The 21067-nt window shown below is 37.8% G+C and overlaps 1 protein-coding gene across 3 annotated transcripts in view; it reads right to left on the minus strand.

The window, feature by feature from the left end:
* Positions 1–21067, minus strand: part of LOC144968674 (uncharacterized) — a 34438-nt gene that overhangs the window by 10866 nt on the left and 2505 nt on the right. For all 3 annotated transcript variants that reach the window (XM_078907243.1, XM_078907244.1, XM_078907245.1), the window contains exons 2-9: positions 14056–14240; positions 11554–11614; positions 7544–10027; positions 5028–5444; positions 2541–2672; positions 1286–1366; positions 575–709; positions 25–88 (exon numbers count right to left, since the gene is read on the minus strand). In XM_078907243.1, coding sequence (XP_078763369.1) covers positions 25–88; positions 575–709; positions 1286–1366; positions 2541–2672; positions 5028–5444; positions 7544–10027; positions 11554–11614; positions 14056–14240 — 3559 coding nt within the window. The remainder of the gene's footprint in view (positions 1–24; positions 89–574; positions 710–1285; positions 1367–2540; positions 2673–5027; positions 5445–7543; positions 10028–11553; positions 11615–14055; positions 14241–21067) is intronic.

Here is a 21067-nt window from a genome sequence, read left to right on the forward strand (position 1 = left end):
ATTCCTTAATTTCTTATATCATACCTTCCGACAGAGATGAAGTTTGAGACTTTAGACTGTTTATTTCCTCCTGGTACAATTGATGAAGCTGAAAAAGAGAAAAAAATGTTTAACAACATTATAGGCAAAATCCTTTGAAGTAAGGAAAAATTCCAATATCTAAATATCTTTTAAAATATTGGTACAAAAACCAAGAGATCACTGGCAACATTTGTAACATAAAGCAAAGATTTATTGAATGCAGGAGATATTCAAGTGGATATTGCACACAGAACAAAGCTTCAAATCTCACTTCATTACCTTTTTTTTTTTCTTGCACAAGAAACTATTACTTACTTTTCCGTGTCACTCTATACGACTGACAACTGTATTATTTCAATCTTTGTCCAAACAAACTCCCCTTGCGCTCAATAACTGGAATTTTTAAAAATCATATCATTTCATGATTTTTAACCATTCAATTGATGTCAGGTCAGGTATAAATACGTGTCACCAACAACAACAACAAAATTAAAAAATTAAAGTTATGATTTATTTTTCATCAATCAAATATCACTTGAAGAGCAATACTCACATCTTTAATGCTGACATTGCTGCGTTGTAATAAGTTCTCCAACACTTCTACATCGTCAACAAGTTTCTTATTTTCAGATTTGGTTGCAGATAGATGATCCTCAAGGTTTCTATGATTCTCTTGCAGCTGTGAGTACTGTTGGTGAAAAATGCAACACTGGACTTCACAAAACAAAAAGTTATCTTTAAACAGTAAGACTTTTCTCTGACAAATATCACTCCAATTTCCTCGTGATATATTGCTTCTTCTAAAGAGTTACATCACAAAATGCCTCAAAGGTCACTTAAACCATGAGTTGAGAGTTGTGCTGATTAGCTATTACGGTAACTACAAAACAATTCTTTGACCCCTTTATTTGTCCAGCTAAATTCAACTCAATGCTTACTTTCTTTTGGTGACAGTCTATATCTATGATCTAAGTAATTCTTTGGGAAAAAGCAGGCTATTGTGTTATGATGGCTACACTCAGAGGTCTTCATAGAAAATGATACCAAAAGAAAAAATCATATTCATTATCATAAACAGCACTCTCATCTCATCAAAATAAATTAGAAAACAATAATGAACAAAAAGTTATTACGCAATATGCCTGAAATTTTTTTCATGTATCATGAAGATTATATTTCATATGCATTGAGATTACGGTGTTAAAAAATCAAAAAACAAGAAACAAAAAATGAGAAGTTTTGTAATCGTTTTGTAAGAACATACATCTCTCAACAACTTGGCATAACCAGCAAGACTGTCATTTGTCGTTCTCATAACTCTGTTAAGCATGTCTTTCAGCTTATTCTGTGAACAAAGCAACAAATCAATATGGATTAAGAAACAAAAACAAAACCCAACCAACTCTACTAAAAAAAAAACAATAACAACAATAACAATTTTTAGTTGTAGCTTTAATTTAGAAGTTTATCGGATCACTAACAAGATAATGTTTTTTCCTCCCCCAAAAATTAACGCTGTCACCAAGCTGGTGATGTAAGTGTCAATATAGTAGACCTATCTTAATTTCAATAACAATTAAGTGTTAGCCAATTAAAAATTAGTCCTTCAGAGCCCGAGTTTATCCCGATTTCTATAGCATGAAAAGGACAATAGCAATTGCTTGCAACCCTCAAGATAAGATGCTAGTTTATTTCAAAGTACTTTCCACCAGATTTAACAGGCCTAGCTACCCAATCACTGCTGGGTGGACAAGGGGTCAGAACAAAATCTTGACTTCAATCAGGATCAAACTTGGTCCCTTTGCATGTGAAGTGAGTGCTCTCCCAACTGAACAATCAGGGCCCCACTGATGGAATATCTTTGAAAACAGTTTTGTTCCCAAAGCTGCTGACAGAAAAAGAGGGCCATGGAGTGGGGAAAATTGCGCAAATCACCCAAGACAGCTGTTGGTTAAAGAAAATTATTCTATAGTGCAGAAAAATAAAATGAGGCATCAATAAGATGATGTCCTTTTTTTTCATCAACTGAAAGGACTGCCTAAAACAACCCAATCATAGAATTTTGCTCCTGTTTTTTTGTCATTATATTATTTATTGCCTAAATGAATGGTTATGGTGTGTTTTGTTTTGTCTTTTTGTTTTTCTCTGCTTTGGAGACCTAAAATCAGAGGTGGGCTACTCTAACTTTATCATATCATAGGCAATTAGGAAAAGTATCTCTCTCGCCTTTAATATTATTTCAAAACTTTACATTCCTTTTAAAATGATACCTTATATGTTCTGTTTCAGAAAAATTGAACAAAATTCCTCTGAAAAAGTAGATGGCGAAATCTGGCTTGGACAATCCAAAAAAGACTAAATTAAAATTAGTTAGGTAAGGACTGTGTAACTGCTAGAAAATCATGAAGAAATGGTGCTTGATTCACAGTCAAGAAAAAATTATATTATTCAAAAAGTCATTTCAATTTCATATTTAACCTAAAATGAATACAACTGTGTTGATCTACAAATATTCAAACCTTGAGTAAAGTCATTCTTTCAAATTCTGACATCATACAATCGAATTCCTGTTCCATTTCCCCTACACCCTGTTCTTCCTCTGCTTGTAGGTGGGAGATGCTCTGTGCATACTCAGCATTCAACCTCCTCAACTGGAATAAATGATAAAGGTAAATTATCAGAAGTGAAGACAGAGAATAAGAACTATTTCACACGTGTCACTGACCTATAACTATACTTCTACTCTTGACCTACTTACAAATAAAATTTAGACTCATTTATCCCTCCCCCCAACCCCTTCCTTTTCAATTGCCTTGTCTCAATTTTGACAACCCGCGCCAGTTTGTCTAGACTGAGTGTCACCAAAAATTCATGCAACCGAGCACAGGTGTCAAAATATGGCACAAGACACGATGATGATGTTTTCACGGCTCTGAGCTTTTTAAAAAAAGTTTTATCAGAGGAAAATGTTTGACACAGCAAAATCAGCGGAAAATTTCTGAGAAAATCCCAAAATCCTGGAAAATTATCATCACTGAAACATGACGGTATAACCAGTCCAGGTTTCACTGTTAGTAGGTACGGCAAACCCTCTTATCGAGTCATGGCTTTATTGGCAAACCGAGAATTTCAACTCAAATCGTCACTCTCTTTTTCTCATTTTCAGTCCGTCAAATAAAACGTGTTTGGTATCAGATTAAATCTCAAATCTTCATATTTTAAAAAATGTTTATGCTTTTTTCATAGGATTTGTCGTTATTTTATGGCTTTGAGTTGAAGAAGAGGGTTAAACTCCGATTTTTGAACCGGCGCTCCGCTACTCGAACACCGTAACTGACGGTCATCTTTTCTCTCCGCTCGGCTGTTCGCGTCAGCGCTATTAATAGTAACGCCAATGGCTGCATCAGAAAGAAAATTGAACAAGCTTTCATTCGATACCAGATTCGCATTTTTATGATCTTTTTCAAAGTTTGAAGTTTCAAGTTAAAAACTTTAATTTGATAAAAAAATTAAGAAAAATTTGAAAATTTGGACGATTCTGGTATCAAAAGAAAGTTTAAAATCTCAGCTTTAAAATGATGTATACGAAAGCAAGATTTATAGCTTTGCGGTCACCAGCCAACTGAAAACGAAACTACAACTACAAATTTGCCGTATTCACTTCACTCATACGCCGGCTCAGGCAAGGGGCACAATCGCTGATATTTCGAAACTTCGTGTTGAAATTGACAATTTTGGCTTTGTCAGCTACTTTGGGGGCAAATTATTTCTTTTTTACTTAGAGTTGAGCTCAGGAAAAAAATACACATATTGTTTATAAAAAGATGTGTATTGTTAGAATGTTACAGAGGTCTGGCTTGAATATTTATGAAAATACGGCATTTTGAAAACGGACAAAAGGTTGCTTTCAAAGCAGCCCAAATTTGGGCGATTTTCTACAAATTTCGAAATAACATATCTTTTTAAATTTTTAACCAATTTTAATAATTTTTATACCATTTTAATCAGAAAAAAAAGTTCTACCTATTGAATGCAACTTAAAGACAACAATTATATAATCTAAATTTGGGTTTTCCGTACCTACTGTTAGATATAAAACATATAATGATAGAGAGCACCACTGATACATAGACCTCAGCAAAACAACGCAAACTAAAAATCTCTGGTTTTTCCCCTTACTAGTTTACAATGTTGAAATTATTCATATTATAAAGTGCAGCTCTGGTTATGGAGCTGTTCCTTTTTTATATATACATCCTATTTCCATTGTATTTTTATGTTATTGTGTAAATTATAACATGTCTTTACAAAAAATTTCCTTTTTGGGATGCAATAAAGTATTATTATTATTATTATTATTATCATTATTATTATTATTTGACACTACTATAACCACCTCACATTTAACAAAGTTCATAACCAGACACCTTGGCTACAATAAAATAACTGAAACTGCTAAGAGCATGCCAAGTGGAGACAAGACTGGCATTATCTAAAAATGCTCTAGTAGTAGATCTTGCATGGCTTTCTGCATTCATTGAGCTTTATTACACACTGGATTTGTCAAGTGGACCGCTTACACGTTATAATACACAAACAATCAAGGGGCAGGGGTGCATTACTGGTGTGTGTGTGTGTGTGTGTATGACTCAGTGCCAACAGCAGCAGCAGCACTCACAACTCAGTCACATCACAATGGGAAGATTTTATCTCTCTTTACGTGTATGTGCCCATATGGTAGGTTGGGAGTGTACATTTATCATTGCGAATGAAGACCAGTGGCAAGTAAGAAGAATGGGACTTGTGGAAATGAGAAGATTACACAACAGAGACAATTGCTGTGTTACTTAGAAGGTATATCTCTTCTATGTCAAAAGTAACACCTGAGAGTCAACAAAACATTGGTTATAACAAATATTGACCTCCAGTCCCTTCAACTTAATTGTAACTGAGGTGCACTGTATGAGGGAAAGCAATCATCCAAATCATAAATTTCTAGCTCTTACCTCCTTTGCAAATTTCAGCTCTGAGCTCAGCCGTTCCTTTTCCAATAAAGCACACTTCTTTTCCAGATTCTTTACATGTCCTTCCATATCTTTAACATGCTCTTCCATATGTCTTGTTTTGTGTAGCTCTTGAGCCAAACGATTTTCTAAATCTTCAATTAGTTTTTTCTTGTCATTCAAATGATTATCAGACTCATCCGCCTCCAATATCTCATCTTCTGGCGTTGAAGAAACTTTTTTAAATTCATCTAGAGAACGGCTGGAGTCCTGCAGTTTTTTCCTTTGATTATCCTGACAACTATTAAGCTCTATTTGGGATTCAAGCCAGCAAACTTTCTCTTTCATTTCCATCATCTGTAACTCAAGACTCTTTATTTCTTCTTGCATTTCAATTGTACTTCTATTCAACGACTGGTGCTGATCAAAATAATAGGGGAAAAAATTAATGATTAGGATTTGCAATTAGGTGATCATACACAAAGAGGAATCAATATTAAGTTCTTTTGAAAAACCCTAAAAGGATTTCGCAAAAACGGAGGGTCTGACACAAAATGAATTTAGTATTGGTAGGAATAGCTTCTCAAGGTGTTGAAATTTGTGTGCATAATGTATCATCATTGTCTGATCTTTTCATCTCATTGAGAAGCTATTCCTGTTGTTCTTTTGGTGTCATTTCCTCAAAATTTGAGTCCTTTGTCATCATTTTAAGTTTAAATGACAAATGACTCAAATTTGAGGAAATTAAAAATTTTAAACCAAAGAACCTGACGGAAGTTTAAACATTTCTTTTTCTTCTTAATTATTTAGATGGCAATTTTGTGTCAAACATTACCTTCAGTTACAGAATCACTTATGGAGTGGACCACATGTACCAACAATTAAAGAAATATAGGTGAAAAGATAAAAGCATTTATTATAAAACCACCTACTTCAAAGCTTCCTGATTATAAGGCCTACTTTAATATATCTATAAATGAAAATAAATCGCCTTGAATACAAAGTCACAGAGAATCAATGAGCAAATTCAAAAGGAATATAGCACTCTGGACAAAAAGGTGAAAAATTCCACAAAATAATAGGAGAAATAACTATGACGCTTGCAGATGTAGCAGTAGTAGAAAAGGTATGTCAAATACAGGACATAAAAACCCTGTAGCAAACAATAAAAGAACTGTGTAAAGGGTATAAGATCATATAAGAAATGCACAAGGAGAGCAGCTTTCAAGTAAAGTCAAAAAGCAGGACAGATTGAGAGAACATTTTGAAAGTATATTGAATAGAGAGTCGCCAAGGTTTTGCATTGTGATTAAAGCTGTAAAAAATGATTTAGATACAACTGCTCAAATACTTTCTATAAATGAAATTAAGAAGGCAATGGAAAGTCTGAATTCGGGGAAGGCTGAATTTTATGACCAGTTAATGGTAGAGATGATATTTGGAAAAAGGAAGAAATACTAAAATGAATGGAGTATCTGATTCATTGTAAAACTGCCATTGAAAGTAGATATTTCTCATGCAAGAATTGGAGTAGTATTATGCTACTCTCTATAATGAGTACGACATTTTTGAAGAATATTTCTCAAGAGAATGAACCCTATGGCTGAACTCAAAATGAGAGAGCAACAGGATAGATTTTGAAAAGGGCATTCTTGCACAGATCACAAATTTACTCTGAGACAAATTTCTGGCGATGTCAAGAATGTCATGCATTTTGAAAAGGCTATCAAAACTTGCACATTCCTGTATTGTGGAATATTCTTTGCCATTATGGGATCCCAGTAAATAAAATTAAAATTAAAATTAAATTCCCTTTATCAAGGGAAATTTTGTCTTAAGGGTCTATTCCAAGCGAAGACTGGAATAACCCAGGCGCCAGCCGCAGTTCAGTGCCGCAAAGTGAGCTAGGGCGAGGTGACTTGCTCAAGGCCACACAATGAGGCAGGTAGTCAAACTCGGTACCTTTTGGGTACGAAGCAAAGACAGTACCGCTGAGCCATGCTGGCCCTTAAGCACGATCAAACTGCTGTATACTTTCACTTTCATGCAAAAGTAATATGTGGAAGTAGTTTGACTGATATCTAGAAATCAATACAGGTGTATGGCAGGGGTGCACCCTTTCACCATATCTTTTTAGTCTCGCCATTGACTGGATTAAGAGGGCCACAGCAACCTGATGAAAAGGATGGCTAGAGCTTGTATCTCTTCTTGTGAAAAGGATATCCTCCTTTTGGAGGACATGTCCTCCAATGACCAATGATGTTATACAAATGGTCGCCCTCAGATGGACTCCACAGAGAGCAAGGAGAAGGGGGAGAACCTTGGAGACGTGGAGAAGGACCAAAAGTGTAAGTGGTTGGCAATCTACTGTGTCGGCCATATGTGCAGCTAAAGCACCAAGAGTAAGTAAGAAGTGCCTTATACTGTACCAAAGTAATGTCTAAATAATTTAAATGTTAAGTTTTACTTTATGTGGCAGTAAAAAGTTACATGATTTAATGATTTTTGACATTACAAACCTGTTTAACATTTGGTGATTCACATTCCTCTGCATCTGTGGCAACTAAAACAGCTAACTCATCATTTGGCTCATAAATACAATTTTTGACCTCTTCCTCCTTTGAACATGCATCACGCAACTCCTCTTCAGCAAGGGATTTAGGGATTTCTGTTGGCAATTTTGACTCAGATGATTTTTCAACATTTGCAGATCTGTTGTAGGTCACATAGGCTTCTCTAAGCGACTCAAGAACTTTTGACACCCTAAGTGAGTATAGATCATCTGATTCAGAAACCTTTCCTTGCTCTTCAGTTGATTTTGTTAGTAGCAACTCTTGACTCCTTTCTGAATTTTCATCTCTATCTACTGATACTTCCTCATTACAATCTACAAATGACCCCACCTCCCTGAGTGTCATACAAACATCAACCTTGTCTGATAATTCACCTTCAGGTACCTCAGAAGTATCACCATCTCTCACTTTATAACTCACTGACGCATCATCAACCACTTCTCTAACAGTTAAATCACCTTCTAAAGAATGTGTATCTTGATGTTCTTGGCCCAAAGACTGTCTCTCATTCCCCATAATTACATTTTGTTTTGTCTCTAGTACAAATGATTTTTCTCGAAGTGAGTTCTCATTCTCCTGATCTTCATTACTTGGCCACATATCATCTCTTTTACCCAATGTCTGTTGCCTAAATCTTATTGGCATGTCATGAGCATGTTCTGTTTCTGGTGTTTCTCTTAAAAACTCATCGATAAACTTTGACATATCTGGAGTACAACCAAAACAACTCAACACATCTACCTCAGATATTGACAAATCTGCCAGAAGAGACCCCGAGTTGTCAGACAACTCATTAGCTGTGTCATGTCTTGCTGATATTTCTATACCACAAGCCCCATCTGTAATTCTGTCAGTAAACGATTTTTGAACTTTCGTCATTCCAGATGAAATGTATCCATTATTCACTACATCATGATTAGAAAGTTTCTCCAGCGTTGCTGTTATTTCTTCTATCTCTGATAGACCTGTGGGGTACTCAAAATCATTTGGTATTTCCTCTGTTAAAGTGGCTTCAAGCAGAGCATCCAAATTAGAATTCTCACAACCTTCAACCAGTCTTATACTTGACAACTCATGTATATCATCAATTATATCCAAACCATCAGTGGATGCCAGCAACATTTGCGTTTCACTCAAAGACTCTCTAAAACTTGAGGATACATGGTCAAATGAATCATCATCTGTAAATGAAATATACTCTTCTGGATAAGCTGCCATCATTGAACACATGTCATCACTTGGTAACAACCTTACTCCTTCCTTGATCACAGATTCCTCTTCAGATGCATTGATCTGCAGCAGTCTGACAATATTCATCCCATCATTCGCTGACAGTTGTTCTGTTCCACAATCTCTTGAATCAAATCCAAATTTCTTCCCTTCAAAGTCATTGAGCTGGATTTCCTGGGTATTGGATATTTCCTGAGATGAATGTACAGGTTTACTTTCATCTGAATACACTGTCTCAAGAGTGGGAGAAAAAGTACTTTTTTCTAAAGATATTATTTCTTTAGGATCACAAGTCATTTGTAAGCCTTCATCTAGAAATGAGGGAACATTATCCAAAGATTCATGGCATTTTAATATTTTACATGCACTTGGTAGTTTATTCAACACAGCATCCTGCTCGTTTACATATGACTCTTGCTCAGCTCCCCCAATCGTCAGTGATGTGTCTGTTTGAATATTATCACTAAATGAAATTTGCTCTTTAATTCCTTCAGCTGAGTTAATTCCCAATTCAATCCTTCCACTGTTGTCATTAAGCTCAATGGTTTGGATATCAGATAAGATTTCCTGAGTAGACTGTACAGATGTAACTTCATCTAATTTTGATATTTCAAGAGAGGTGGTATCAGGTCTCTCCTCTTGTTCCAAAGAATTTATTAATGTAATGCCATCAGACTTGAGTGTGTCATGGTCTAAAGCTGACAAAACACATTCTGGGGATTCATTTTCAGTTAATACTACATTGACACTTGACAATTTATTTGAAACATTTTGCTCAGCTACATCTGGTTCCTGTTCAGCTGCACCAACTTGCTCCGTATAACATTCAGATGAATTGAATACAAATTCATCCCCTTCACAGTTATCCTTAAGCTCCACAGATTGGGCTTCAGACCTTGAATCATTAAGTGGGAGAGAAATAGAAATGTTCTCTATTTGTTTGAAAGGTTGTTCTTCTGTGACAGCATTTGACAAGCATAGGTCTTGATCCAAGACTGACATTGCATATTTAAGAGATTCACCATCCCTCGATATCTCATTAGCACCCACACAAAACTCCTGTTTATCGTCCAAGCTATTTTCAATTGCTGAATGGGCTGTGAACGGCATATCAGATGTTGATTGAGTCTCATCTTGGGAATGGCCTGTTCCATCAAATCTCATCAGTGCCACTTTCCCTTCTCCATTTTCATTTGGTGACTGCATAAAGAAATAAAAAGAAAATAAAATAAACCTCTTATGACACCTATATTTTTTTTCTTCTTATTCTGAAAATTAACCAAAAAGTACACGGATGATAATAAATGCAACACTCACACTCATATCATAAAGATTGCATAATTTCAAAAAGAATTGTTTATAAAAAAAAGGGGCTCAACTATTTTAGTGCATACCAAGAAATTCTGAACAGAATTTTCATTTCCGATAAATGTGATCTGTGACAGAGAAGAAGTAACTTATTAGGACTTCATAGCTTTAAAAGAAAACTGTTTCAATATAAATTACAATAAATCAGCAACAATAAATACTACTAAATGCACACGACAATGAAAAAATAAGATATAAATAAGCATGAATTTGCAGCAATCAAACAAATTAGCTTAGCCTAAATAGCCGCTATTCCAGTGAAACAGGATTGTTTTTCTTTACAATAATGATTCAACAAAAGTGCTTTACCTTAACAAAGTGTCTAAATTTTCAATTGAAATAATAGAATGATTATTCTCTTGCAAACTGATTTCTAAAAACTAACAAGGACACGATGGTCCAGTGGACATAAACTGTTTCATAACATTTCAAAATAAAGCAGTTTCATTGGATAATTTTACCCGATATTTATAGACATGGCAAATCAGTGGTCTTGCCTAAAATTAGAAAATTGAGTATCCTAGGAGTTTAACATCAACATAAATGAAGCAAAACATTCATCCCATCATCCAATTGAAGAATCACTTATTTTAAGAGAGCTTTTGCATGAGTAAACTAAAATTTCAGATGGAAAAGTTTGCATTTTGCCAGAGTTGCTGATTTCATAGAACTAATGTTGCTAAGTGATGAATTTTGATATTGGAGAAATTGAAATTAACCCATCTTTGGATATGTTGTGAAATTCAGGCATGCCTAATATTCCACAAAACAGCCCTTGATCCCGCAAACGCAAGATAATATTCCTCATTTCTGCTTTTAGTGGTAATAACCACAGAGATTGTTATAATACACACTTATTATCATTATTATTTTGTGAAGAGCTTCAAAAGCGTTTTCTTTTTGTTTGTTTGTCCGAAGCTTAATCTGATCTACCATTTTATTATTGTGTTGATGGGCAATTGTGTGAAAGGTAAAGCTGGCTGTGTGCATTTGGTTATCAATTACAATTGCAAGATATGTAGCTTCTTTTGTAAACACTGTGAATCTATGAGCCTAAATATGAATTGGATGATATCTACTACCAGGTCAAAATTTTTATGTATTCGGAGAAAAAGCAGGTTATTAATTAATTAAAAAGGTAAGACATGAGAGGGGAATTTCTGATAGTAAAAATTTCTGTTACAAGAAAGGAATAATTTCACAAAGCAGGCCATTACAAGGGTGGGTTAATAGGACAAGACCTCTGAACATTAAAAAAATGTTATTACTGTTTTGTTCCCATGAAAAATAATAAACAATTAAAAAATCATAAATAAATAAATATAAAACTATAACAAAACTATGCACATTCTATGTACCTTGAAGAACTTGACATTTCTTTGAACATTTTCATCTGACCCTTCATCATTTAAGCTCAACCTGAGAGAAATAAAAGAATTTTTTTGTTTTTAAGATGCAAAGTCTTTATCCTTTACAGAATGCATCATACCTTACCATTTTCTCCATGAGAGCAGTAATGGCAATGCTATTTGAACTTAAATGAAGCCCTCTTGTTAAAAAAAAATTTGATCTGTAGTTGTATCAGATAAACAATGGGATAAATTTTAATTTGAGAGAACTTATAGTTCTAGAAAAAAAAATCTTATTTTCCATGATCAATCTCACTCATTTTGCATGAGAAGCAAGTGCTCTATCAATGGAACTATTGGGACTCCCAGAACAATTATAAATCCCTCTGATTAACCAATGTGTAATAGAATGACCATTCTATCTAATGTTATTTGATTTTGTACTCTATTGCTCTTTACTACTTGTCGCTACCATCACTATTTAAATGTATGCAAGACTGTGTGCCTCTGTGGTTGATATCAACATTCCTTTACTCGTGTGTGTTACTATGACCAATAGTACACTGTGTGTTGTGTGTTAAGCCCTTACACAGGTAGTCTCTCGATGTAGTACTATTTTTATCTTCGGCTGGGTGTGACTTCTGGCCTGATACTATATTTTTGTGTGCTTTCTTTCATCTCTTCACATCGTTATAACTTCATTTTAACAACTATGATCATTTACAAATTTATATCACTTATTCTGGCAAATCATAGCTTTCTAGCCACCTACCTTGAGTCATCTAAATCTACTTTGTTCTTCTGTATACTTAATAATTGCTACTTAAATATTTCATACAGCCATAACGTTAACGCCTTTGATTACTAATTACGAGCTAAACATTTACTCTTTAACTCTGCAATTCACTATGATTGATTTTGTAGCATAACTCTTTAGTTTAGACTTATTCGTTCCTTCATACATGTCCCATGTTATTTGCATTAATTTGTTTAAATCATGAAGATGCACACAACTCGATCGAGTTTACTCACTTCAGTCTACGCATCACATTACCTGGACCAGTGACGTAGGTGCTTTCCCTGACGTCCGCGCTAAATCTATTTTTAACTGCTATAGCTAATATTATGAGATTCTTCTGCCATTCTTTTCATTCATTCATTGATCCATTCATTGCTACACGCCTATAGAATACGATACAAAAGAATGATCTGTTCCATTGTTCCTGAATAAAGACTTCATCATTTTACATCCTGGCCTTTGTTGTTTGATCGCCTCCACTACCCTGGAGTGGATGGGCTAGGACTCGGGTAGACTATGGTGTCTCCGGACTTGACTGTGGTGTGTGCTCTTCGCTCATGAAATCAACTCCCTACTTCTACTTCTGACACATGAAGTCATGCTACTATCACTAACAGTAGTACTAAACTGTCACTTCATTGTCTCGATCTATCTTCCTCACTTGAGCACCACCGCCGCAGTTACAGTCTGGAACTCTTAAGTCGACCCCGGGACCGAATCCATCCACTCCCACGGCCTCTACACTTGCCAATACCACTACTACCACTCGCCGGCATCAACTACCCGGTTGTCTCCATCAGTATCACACTCGCCGGCATCAACTACCCGGTTGTCTCCATCAGTATCACACTCGCCGGCGTCAACTACCGGTTGTCTCCATCAGTATCACACTCGCCGGCATCAACTACCCGGTTGTCTCTATCAGTATCACACTCGCCGGCATCAACTACCCGGTTGTCTCTATCGCACTCGCCGGCATCAGCTACCCGGTTGTCTGACTCTATTACAAATGCAAAACATGGAATTTGCGACACGCCTTCACACATGGTTGGACAAAGATAGTTGGTTGTTTATGAACAATATCGTGAATGAAATCGACCACTCTCTGATCAATGTTTTTATTCCACCAAATGAGTGACCAGTTATCACACAATATTCTCGATCATATTACTAACGTTTAAGTCTACACATATATTTTCTGTATTCGTTCTATTGATCAAGCAGAAGAATAGTGGGTATTTAATTTGGACACACAATCGATAGTAAAACCGGTGTAGTTTGCTATGTTCACCAATCACTGCCATTGTTTACATTATGTCGACTCCAAATGGCATGGTTCTGTTCCCTTCCACTAGGTGTCTATATTGTTTATACCCCCCAATAAATGTTAAAAAGTATGTCTTTTACTTGATAAATTGCAACACACAGTCTATCTTACAAAGGGAAAAAATAATGTCACCAAAATTCATGCAACTAAGCAAATCACAAACCATGGAACTCTGTGGATATCATCACTGCATTTAGATAGGAAACTAGTCTCCTGCCAGGCCTGAACTACCAATAACTGCTATGAGCATAAAAATAATCTGAAATTATTATTAATATTACATTTTTGCATGAAGAGTGTGAGATAACATCGGTGCATAACATGAAAAGCTTGAATAATTTTAAAAGACAACAAATACTACAACTAAAAACGAGAATTAAAATACCTGTTATTTAAACTGAAACCAGGGTTTTTCATAGAACCTGTTGACATTCTTTGTCTAGCTTTCAAACGGAATTGGTTTTTGACGTCCACCAAAGGTGTTCTGGGCATCTGTGAAACCAGTGGTTTTGGGATGTCTGTCATTGAGTTAATTTTTCTACTATTCATATTTTCTGCATTGTCGTCCATCTGCCAAATTAAAAATTAAAGAATTAATTAAAATAATAATAATAACAATAATAATAATAATAATAATAATAATAATAATAATAAAATAACAATAACAATAATAATAATAATAATAATAATAATAATAATAATAATAATAATAATAATAATAATAATAATAACAATAATAATACAGTTAACTCCGCTTAATCGCCCATTGGTTAATCGCATACTCCGCTTAAACGCTACACATTCCCGAAAAACTGAACTTTTTTCTATATAATCGCTCCAATTAATCGCACACCTTTTCCACTTAATTGCCACATCTTGATTTGAGAACAATACCTAAAAATACAATATCAAATCATGCATGAAAAAAGCTTTCCCGTCAACGCAATTCCACCGTCTCTTTGACGCCGACTAGGTCAGACGCGCAATGCTTGTTAACTGACATAAAAGGATCACCAGACACAATGGGCTAATTGACTCAGCACTAACAGTCTGCATCACAAGGTGTGAAACGTGATCATAGTCCACCCAATGCCGATTGTTTGTTTACATTGACCACTCAATTACAATTCTCTACCTGTGCATTATTTTCCTCTACTGGACCATGAACAATAAGAAAGGATTCAGAGAGGACTTGCGTCACATCTTTTGATTGATCTGTAAGGTCCATGTCCATATTGATACACCCATAGGCGACTGAACTGGCATAAACTTAAGGCACGTCTTTCTCCCCATTAGGAAGCTGGTTCTCGAGATGGAAAGGTTGACAGAATGTCGTGGCTTTACTACAATCAACGCTTCACGATAACCATCCTTACAAACAATAAATTCGCACTTTGTTGTCGATGAAACATGAATAAAAAGATAAATTTTAAAAGAAAAAAGCCCCCCAAACATCCCCCCCCCCCAAAAAAAAAAAAAGAATAAATAAAAAGAAACAAAAAAATAAAAAAGAATGTCTCTTCTAATATTCTAATCAATCTAATGTCTTGAAAATGACAGTCCCAAGCCCATAGAAACCTCAGAGGGGAAGGTCCTACATGAATGTTTCATGAATGAGGGTGTTTAGATGTCAAAACTGGCCTAAAACTATGGCCGCTAAGACCGATTTGAATTTGATTAAGGATTTTGCTGAAACGAATTTCATGGGTGCGGTGCAGGCGGTATACAATTTTGCCCTGAATTTAATTTTATTTAATAGTTTAGATGGTTAAAGTTAAACGTAGTGTTTTTATGCACCTCCGTTGACGGTGTATCTTAACGGATCGTTTTTATACACCTCTGTCACGCATGCGCATCCCACCCAATTTCATCAGCGATATTGTGTTTCTGTATTTGGACATGGCGAAAGTTATATTGTGACATCTGTAGGATAAATTTATATAAAAATAATAATAATTTTAAAAATCGAAATATAAAACCAGAAAATAGAAGTTGCATTGAAGGTAAAATAATGTATTAGAAAGACCTTATAAAATGTGATGAACAGTCAGGTGACTCTGTAGCGCAGTGGACAAGGTGTCAGACTCTTACATTGAAAGTACCAGGTTCGATTCCCGATGTAGACAATTTTTTTTTTTTATTTACTTTATTTTTGTTTGCTTTGTTTTCTTTCTTTTTTTTAAAACAACTTCGATTTTAATTTTCTAAAATTATTTATTTATTTGAGATCAGTATTTGTGTGCCATGTTTGTTTTTACATTATTGTTATTATTCTTTAATTTATTATCATTGTATAAACGTACATCGGTAATCACTAAGCAGCATGCTAAACTTAGGCAGTTTAGTGAGCATCAGCAGTGGCAGTCAAATTGTGACCTAACTAGCCCATAGGAAAGTTGTGACTGGAAATTGCCGTTCGCGTTTTGGGGGGTTCAATTAAAGATGCATAACTTCGTTATAAAGAGGAATATCGCAGATATTTTGGTATCATTATTTTCGTCTTTCAATTTCCTTTTAAATGGTACCAATTAAGGAAAATCAAAAATCCATTTATAATTCCAGAAGTTATATGAAGTTAAAATTTGGCAATTTTCAAATGCATTTATTTTTTAATTTACCGTGTGTGTTTTTAAAATAAAAACGCTTGTTTTTAGAATAACATCTAAACTTTATTCATGCCAAATTTCAGGGCTCTATATCTATGCGCAGACACTTTTAAACTCTGCGCTGAAATGCCATGTTTACATTATCTTCTCATCATGGCTTCCCGACGATATTGATATTTTAATTTAGTTTTGTATTATTTTAAATTTAGCCCATAATATTTTTAGAGAATTATAAAAGCCTTACGATATCAGTTATTGTTACGTTTCACTGTTATGTATTTGTTCACAGATGATGCAATTGTCTTTCTTCGATATTCTATATCTCTGAAATAAAATTGAGATTGAAAAAGGACAAGGCCTTATTCATTTATATCGAAGAAACTAAAAGTATGACGGACGCTAGAGATCTCGCGGAGATCACCGCAATACGATGTCCTGCCCCAGGCTGTCTAGAATCATGGACATCAAACATCCCTTCAGACTTCCTGCTCAGACTCCTCGACATCCACGAGAGGACTGCTCATCCGACTACATCCCCTGCAACAGTGCCCACGGCCACGGGGGTTAAAGCTGAAAAAGTCAAGCGACCGATCATCTCTGTGTCAGGAACAAGCGAGGAATGGACATACTTCAAGCAGAGGTGGTCGGAATATAAGCTCGCCACGCGACTTAGCGGCCAGGACATCATTTTTCAACTCCTTGAATGCTGCGACGAGGCCCTCCGTAGAGACTTATCAAGGAGTTTCACTAACCTCACGTCATGTGATGAAAATACTCTCCTCGATAATATTAAAAAACTCGCAATCCGCCAAGAAAACGTCATGGTGGCTAGGTTACAACTCCAGCAGATGCGACAAGACAGAGATGAACCAGCCCGGACCTTTGCCGCACGCATCAAAGGTCAAGCTAGTGTCTGTCAGTACGATTTGAAGTGCACATGTGGAGTCAATGTCTCATACAGTGATCAGATGATTCGGGACACTTTGATAATCGGCTTAGCAGACGACGACATTCGCCTCGATGTGCTGGGACAGGCTGACCAAGACATGTCACTCGACAACACCATCCGTTTTATCGAGGCTAAGGAAAGCGGGAAGCGCTCGGCTGGCAGGATTAACCCCCTTCCTCTAACGCTCACCCCTACATCAGTCAACGCAGCAAGTAGCACGTATAGACAAATGGAAAGAAAACGCCTCACTGGGCAAAACCGACCCCCTGAAAGGAAATGCGGCTATTGTGGTAGAGATGGACATGGCACTAAGAAACAAGACAGAGTCAACCATTGCCCTGCATACGGTCATATATGCACCAATTGCGACATTCCGCACCACTTTGAAAATGTCTGCAGAAAACCAAAACAGAAAAGGCAAGGCAACTCTGCAACAGCTGTGTTTGAAGCACTATGCTCGATTGATCGTCTTGACCATCATGTGTACAATTCTGCACGCGAGTCATGGGAAAAGCGCCCATCTGCACAACAGCCGACAGTCCAAATTGAGATCCAAGCCCTCCCGTCAGATGCTAACGACCTTGGAATCGATTCCACCCTGTGCAACCCAACCAATACGGCAAAAGCCCTGGCCATTGCAGACACCGGCTGCCAATCATGTCTTGCTGGAACCTCACTCCTTACACAGCTAGGTTTAACCACTGCCCACCTCACTCCTACTTCAATGAAGATGAGAGCTGCAAATCAAAACCCCATCGAGATCGTGGGTGCCCTAGCCCTTCGAATAACAGGCTTCACACATTCCATGCAACGGAAAACAACGCGTCAAATTGTTTACATCTCGCAAGCAACTGACAAATTTTTCTTATCCATGGAAGCCTGCAAAGACCTTGGTATCATACACCACTCATTCCCTTCAATAGAATCAGCCATAATAACAGACTCTATGAAGACCATCCAATCTGTCCTACATAGTGAATCTAATAATACTGCTGACAAAGACCCTTGCGATTGTCCCCCTCGCCAGAAACCACCACCCCTCCCAACAATCCTTCCCTTCCCAGGCATAGAAGAAAACAGAGAAAAGCTTGAACAATGGCTCTTAGACTACTACAAAAGTAGCACTTTCAATGTCTGCGAGCACCAAGGGCTACCAATGATGTCTGGACCCCCAATGAGACTCCTTATCGACGATGAGGCCACGCCTGTTGCACACCACACCCTATCCCAGTACCCATCTACTGGCAGGAACAGGTTAAGGCTGGCCTTGATCAGGACAATCAACTTGGCGTACTGGAACCAGTTCCAATCGGGACCCCAGTGTCATGGTGTCATCGGATGGTTGTCTGCGCTAAGAAATCGGGAAAACCTCGCCGAACCGTGGACTTCCAAGCCCTTAATCGCTATGCCACTAGAGAGACGCACCACACTCAGTCGCCATTCCACCAGGCCCGCATGGTTCCACACAACTCGAGAAAGAGTACTTTCGATGCCTGGAATGGCTATCACAGCATAGCACTAGACCCCGAGGACAGACACCTGACTACCTTCATAACCCCTTGGGGCCGATACAGATATCGCGTGTGCCCTCAAGGGTACATTTCATCTGGCGATGCCTACACAAGACGATTCGACGAGATCATACGTGACATCGGCAACAAGACAAAAGTAATTGATGACACTATCATGTGGTCCCAATCCATAGAAGACAGTTTCTTCCAAACAGCCAAGTTCCTGGATACATGTGGCAGGAATGGGGTCATTCTTAACCATAAGTTCTCCTTTGCAAAAGAAACAGTCCAGTTCGCAGGGTTTGAAATTACGCCAACAACTGTTCGTCCATGCCCACAAGTCTTAGAAGCAATTCAGAAATTTCCCAAACCCCGCACAATCACCGACGTGAGAAGCTGGTTTGGCCTTGTAAACCAGGTCGCATATGCCTTTGCGTCAGCAGAAAGAATGCAACCATTCCGCACACTGCTTCAACCCAAGACACCATTCGTGTGGACTGAAGATCTAGACAAGCTGTTTGAAGAAACTAAGTCCATCATCGTCCAAGAAATTCAGAGAGGCGTGGAAATATTTGACAAAAACAAACCGACATGCCTGGCCACTGATTTCAGCAAAGATGGCATTGGATTCTGGCTACTACAAAAGCATTGCACATGCGCATCAAACAAACCATTCTGCTGCCGAACAGGGTGGAAAGTGACATTAGTGGGCAGCCGCTTTACATCACCAGCAGAGGCAAGATACGCCCCGATTGAAGGAGAGGCCCTGGCTGTGGTAGATGCCCTCAACAAAACTCGTCATTTCGTGCTAGGCTGTCCCAACCTGATTATCGCAGTTGATCACAAACCCCTCCTTAAGGTGTTCAGTGACAGGAACTTGGATGCCATCCCAAACCCACGACTCAGGAACTTAAAAGAAAAGACACTGAAATATCGGTTCCAGATTACTCATATCCCTGGTGTCCATCATGTTGCTGCAGACACCATCTCACGCAAACCAGTGGGCGAAGCCGAACACCTCCATCTACCCGACGATGCAACCCACATCTCCACTGACCTCAGTCTCCCTACTCTGCCTCATGACTTCCTCATGGCCATCAGAGCACAACCTGCAAACCCCAATTTACACCCAGATGAAGAAATACCCATTGGAGGTATCAGCTCAATAACTTGGAACGATGTTCGTGTTGCCACCAGCAGTGACCACTCAATGGTTGAATTAATTGACCTGATATAAAATGGGTTCCCTGATGCAAAAGACAATTTGCCAACAGAACTTAGACCTTACTTTCAATTCAGAGACAAACTTACAAGTTTCGACGGTGTGGCTTTGTACAATGACCGCATAATTATTCCTCCTAGTCTGCGCGACAAAGCCCTTCGAGCCCTCCACTCAGCTCATCAAGGTGTGTCCCAAATGTTCTCCCGCGCTGACGCCTCATTTTTCTGGCCTGGGATGACCGCTGCAATAAGTGAAATGCGAACAAAGTGCCAGTCTTGCAACCGCATAGCCCCAACTCAACCAAGTGCTCCCCCTACCCCGCCAATGCAACCCCAATACCCCTTCCAGTGTATCTGTGCAGACTTTTTCCAATATGCAGGACATAACTACTTAGTTATTGTCGACAGATATAGCAATTGGCCCATCGTGGAAAGAGCACATGGTGGATCCACAGGCCTCATTACCAGCCTAAGACGCACTTTCACTACTTACGGCATCAGTGATGAACTCTCATCTGACGGTGGCCCAGAATTCACCTCTACAGCCACAACAACGTTCCTGCGCAACTGGGGGGTCCAACACCGTCTCTCCTCAGTGGCATTCCCCCACAGCAACAGCAGGGCAGAGATTGGTGTCAAGACCATCAAACGAATGATCATGGACAACACCGGTCGTGACGGGAACCTTGACACAGACTCCTTCCAATGCGCCATCCTTCAGTATCGTAACACGCCAGACAGGGACACTCGGCTATCCCCTGCGATGTGCATATTTGGAAGGCCAATCAGGGACTTTATTCCGATACACCCAGGAAAATATATCCCCCATAAAACCTGGCAAGAGACCTTGGCCAACAGGGAAGATGCCTTAAGAAACAGGCACATGAAGGATGCAGAAAGACTATCTGCCCATACTCGCATTCTACCCCCCCTTACTGTTGGAGACTGCGTCAGGATACAAAATCAGACAGGACCATTTCCCACAAAATGGGACAAAACAGGAATCGTTATTGAAGTCCGTCAGTTCGACCAGTATGTCGTCAGAGTTGATGGATCGGGCAGAATAACACTAAGAAACAGAAAATTCCTGCGCTTATATCACCCAGTGAT

This window comes from Berghia stephanieae, chromosome 3 (assembly GCF_034508935.2).
Source record: "Berghia stephanieae isolate SIO BIC M18660-M18661 chromosome 3, UCSD_Bste_1.3, whole genome shotgun sequence".
NCBI lineage: Eukaryota > Metazoa > Mollusca > Gastropoda > Nudibranchia > Aeolidiidae > Berghia > Berghia stephanieae.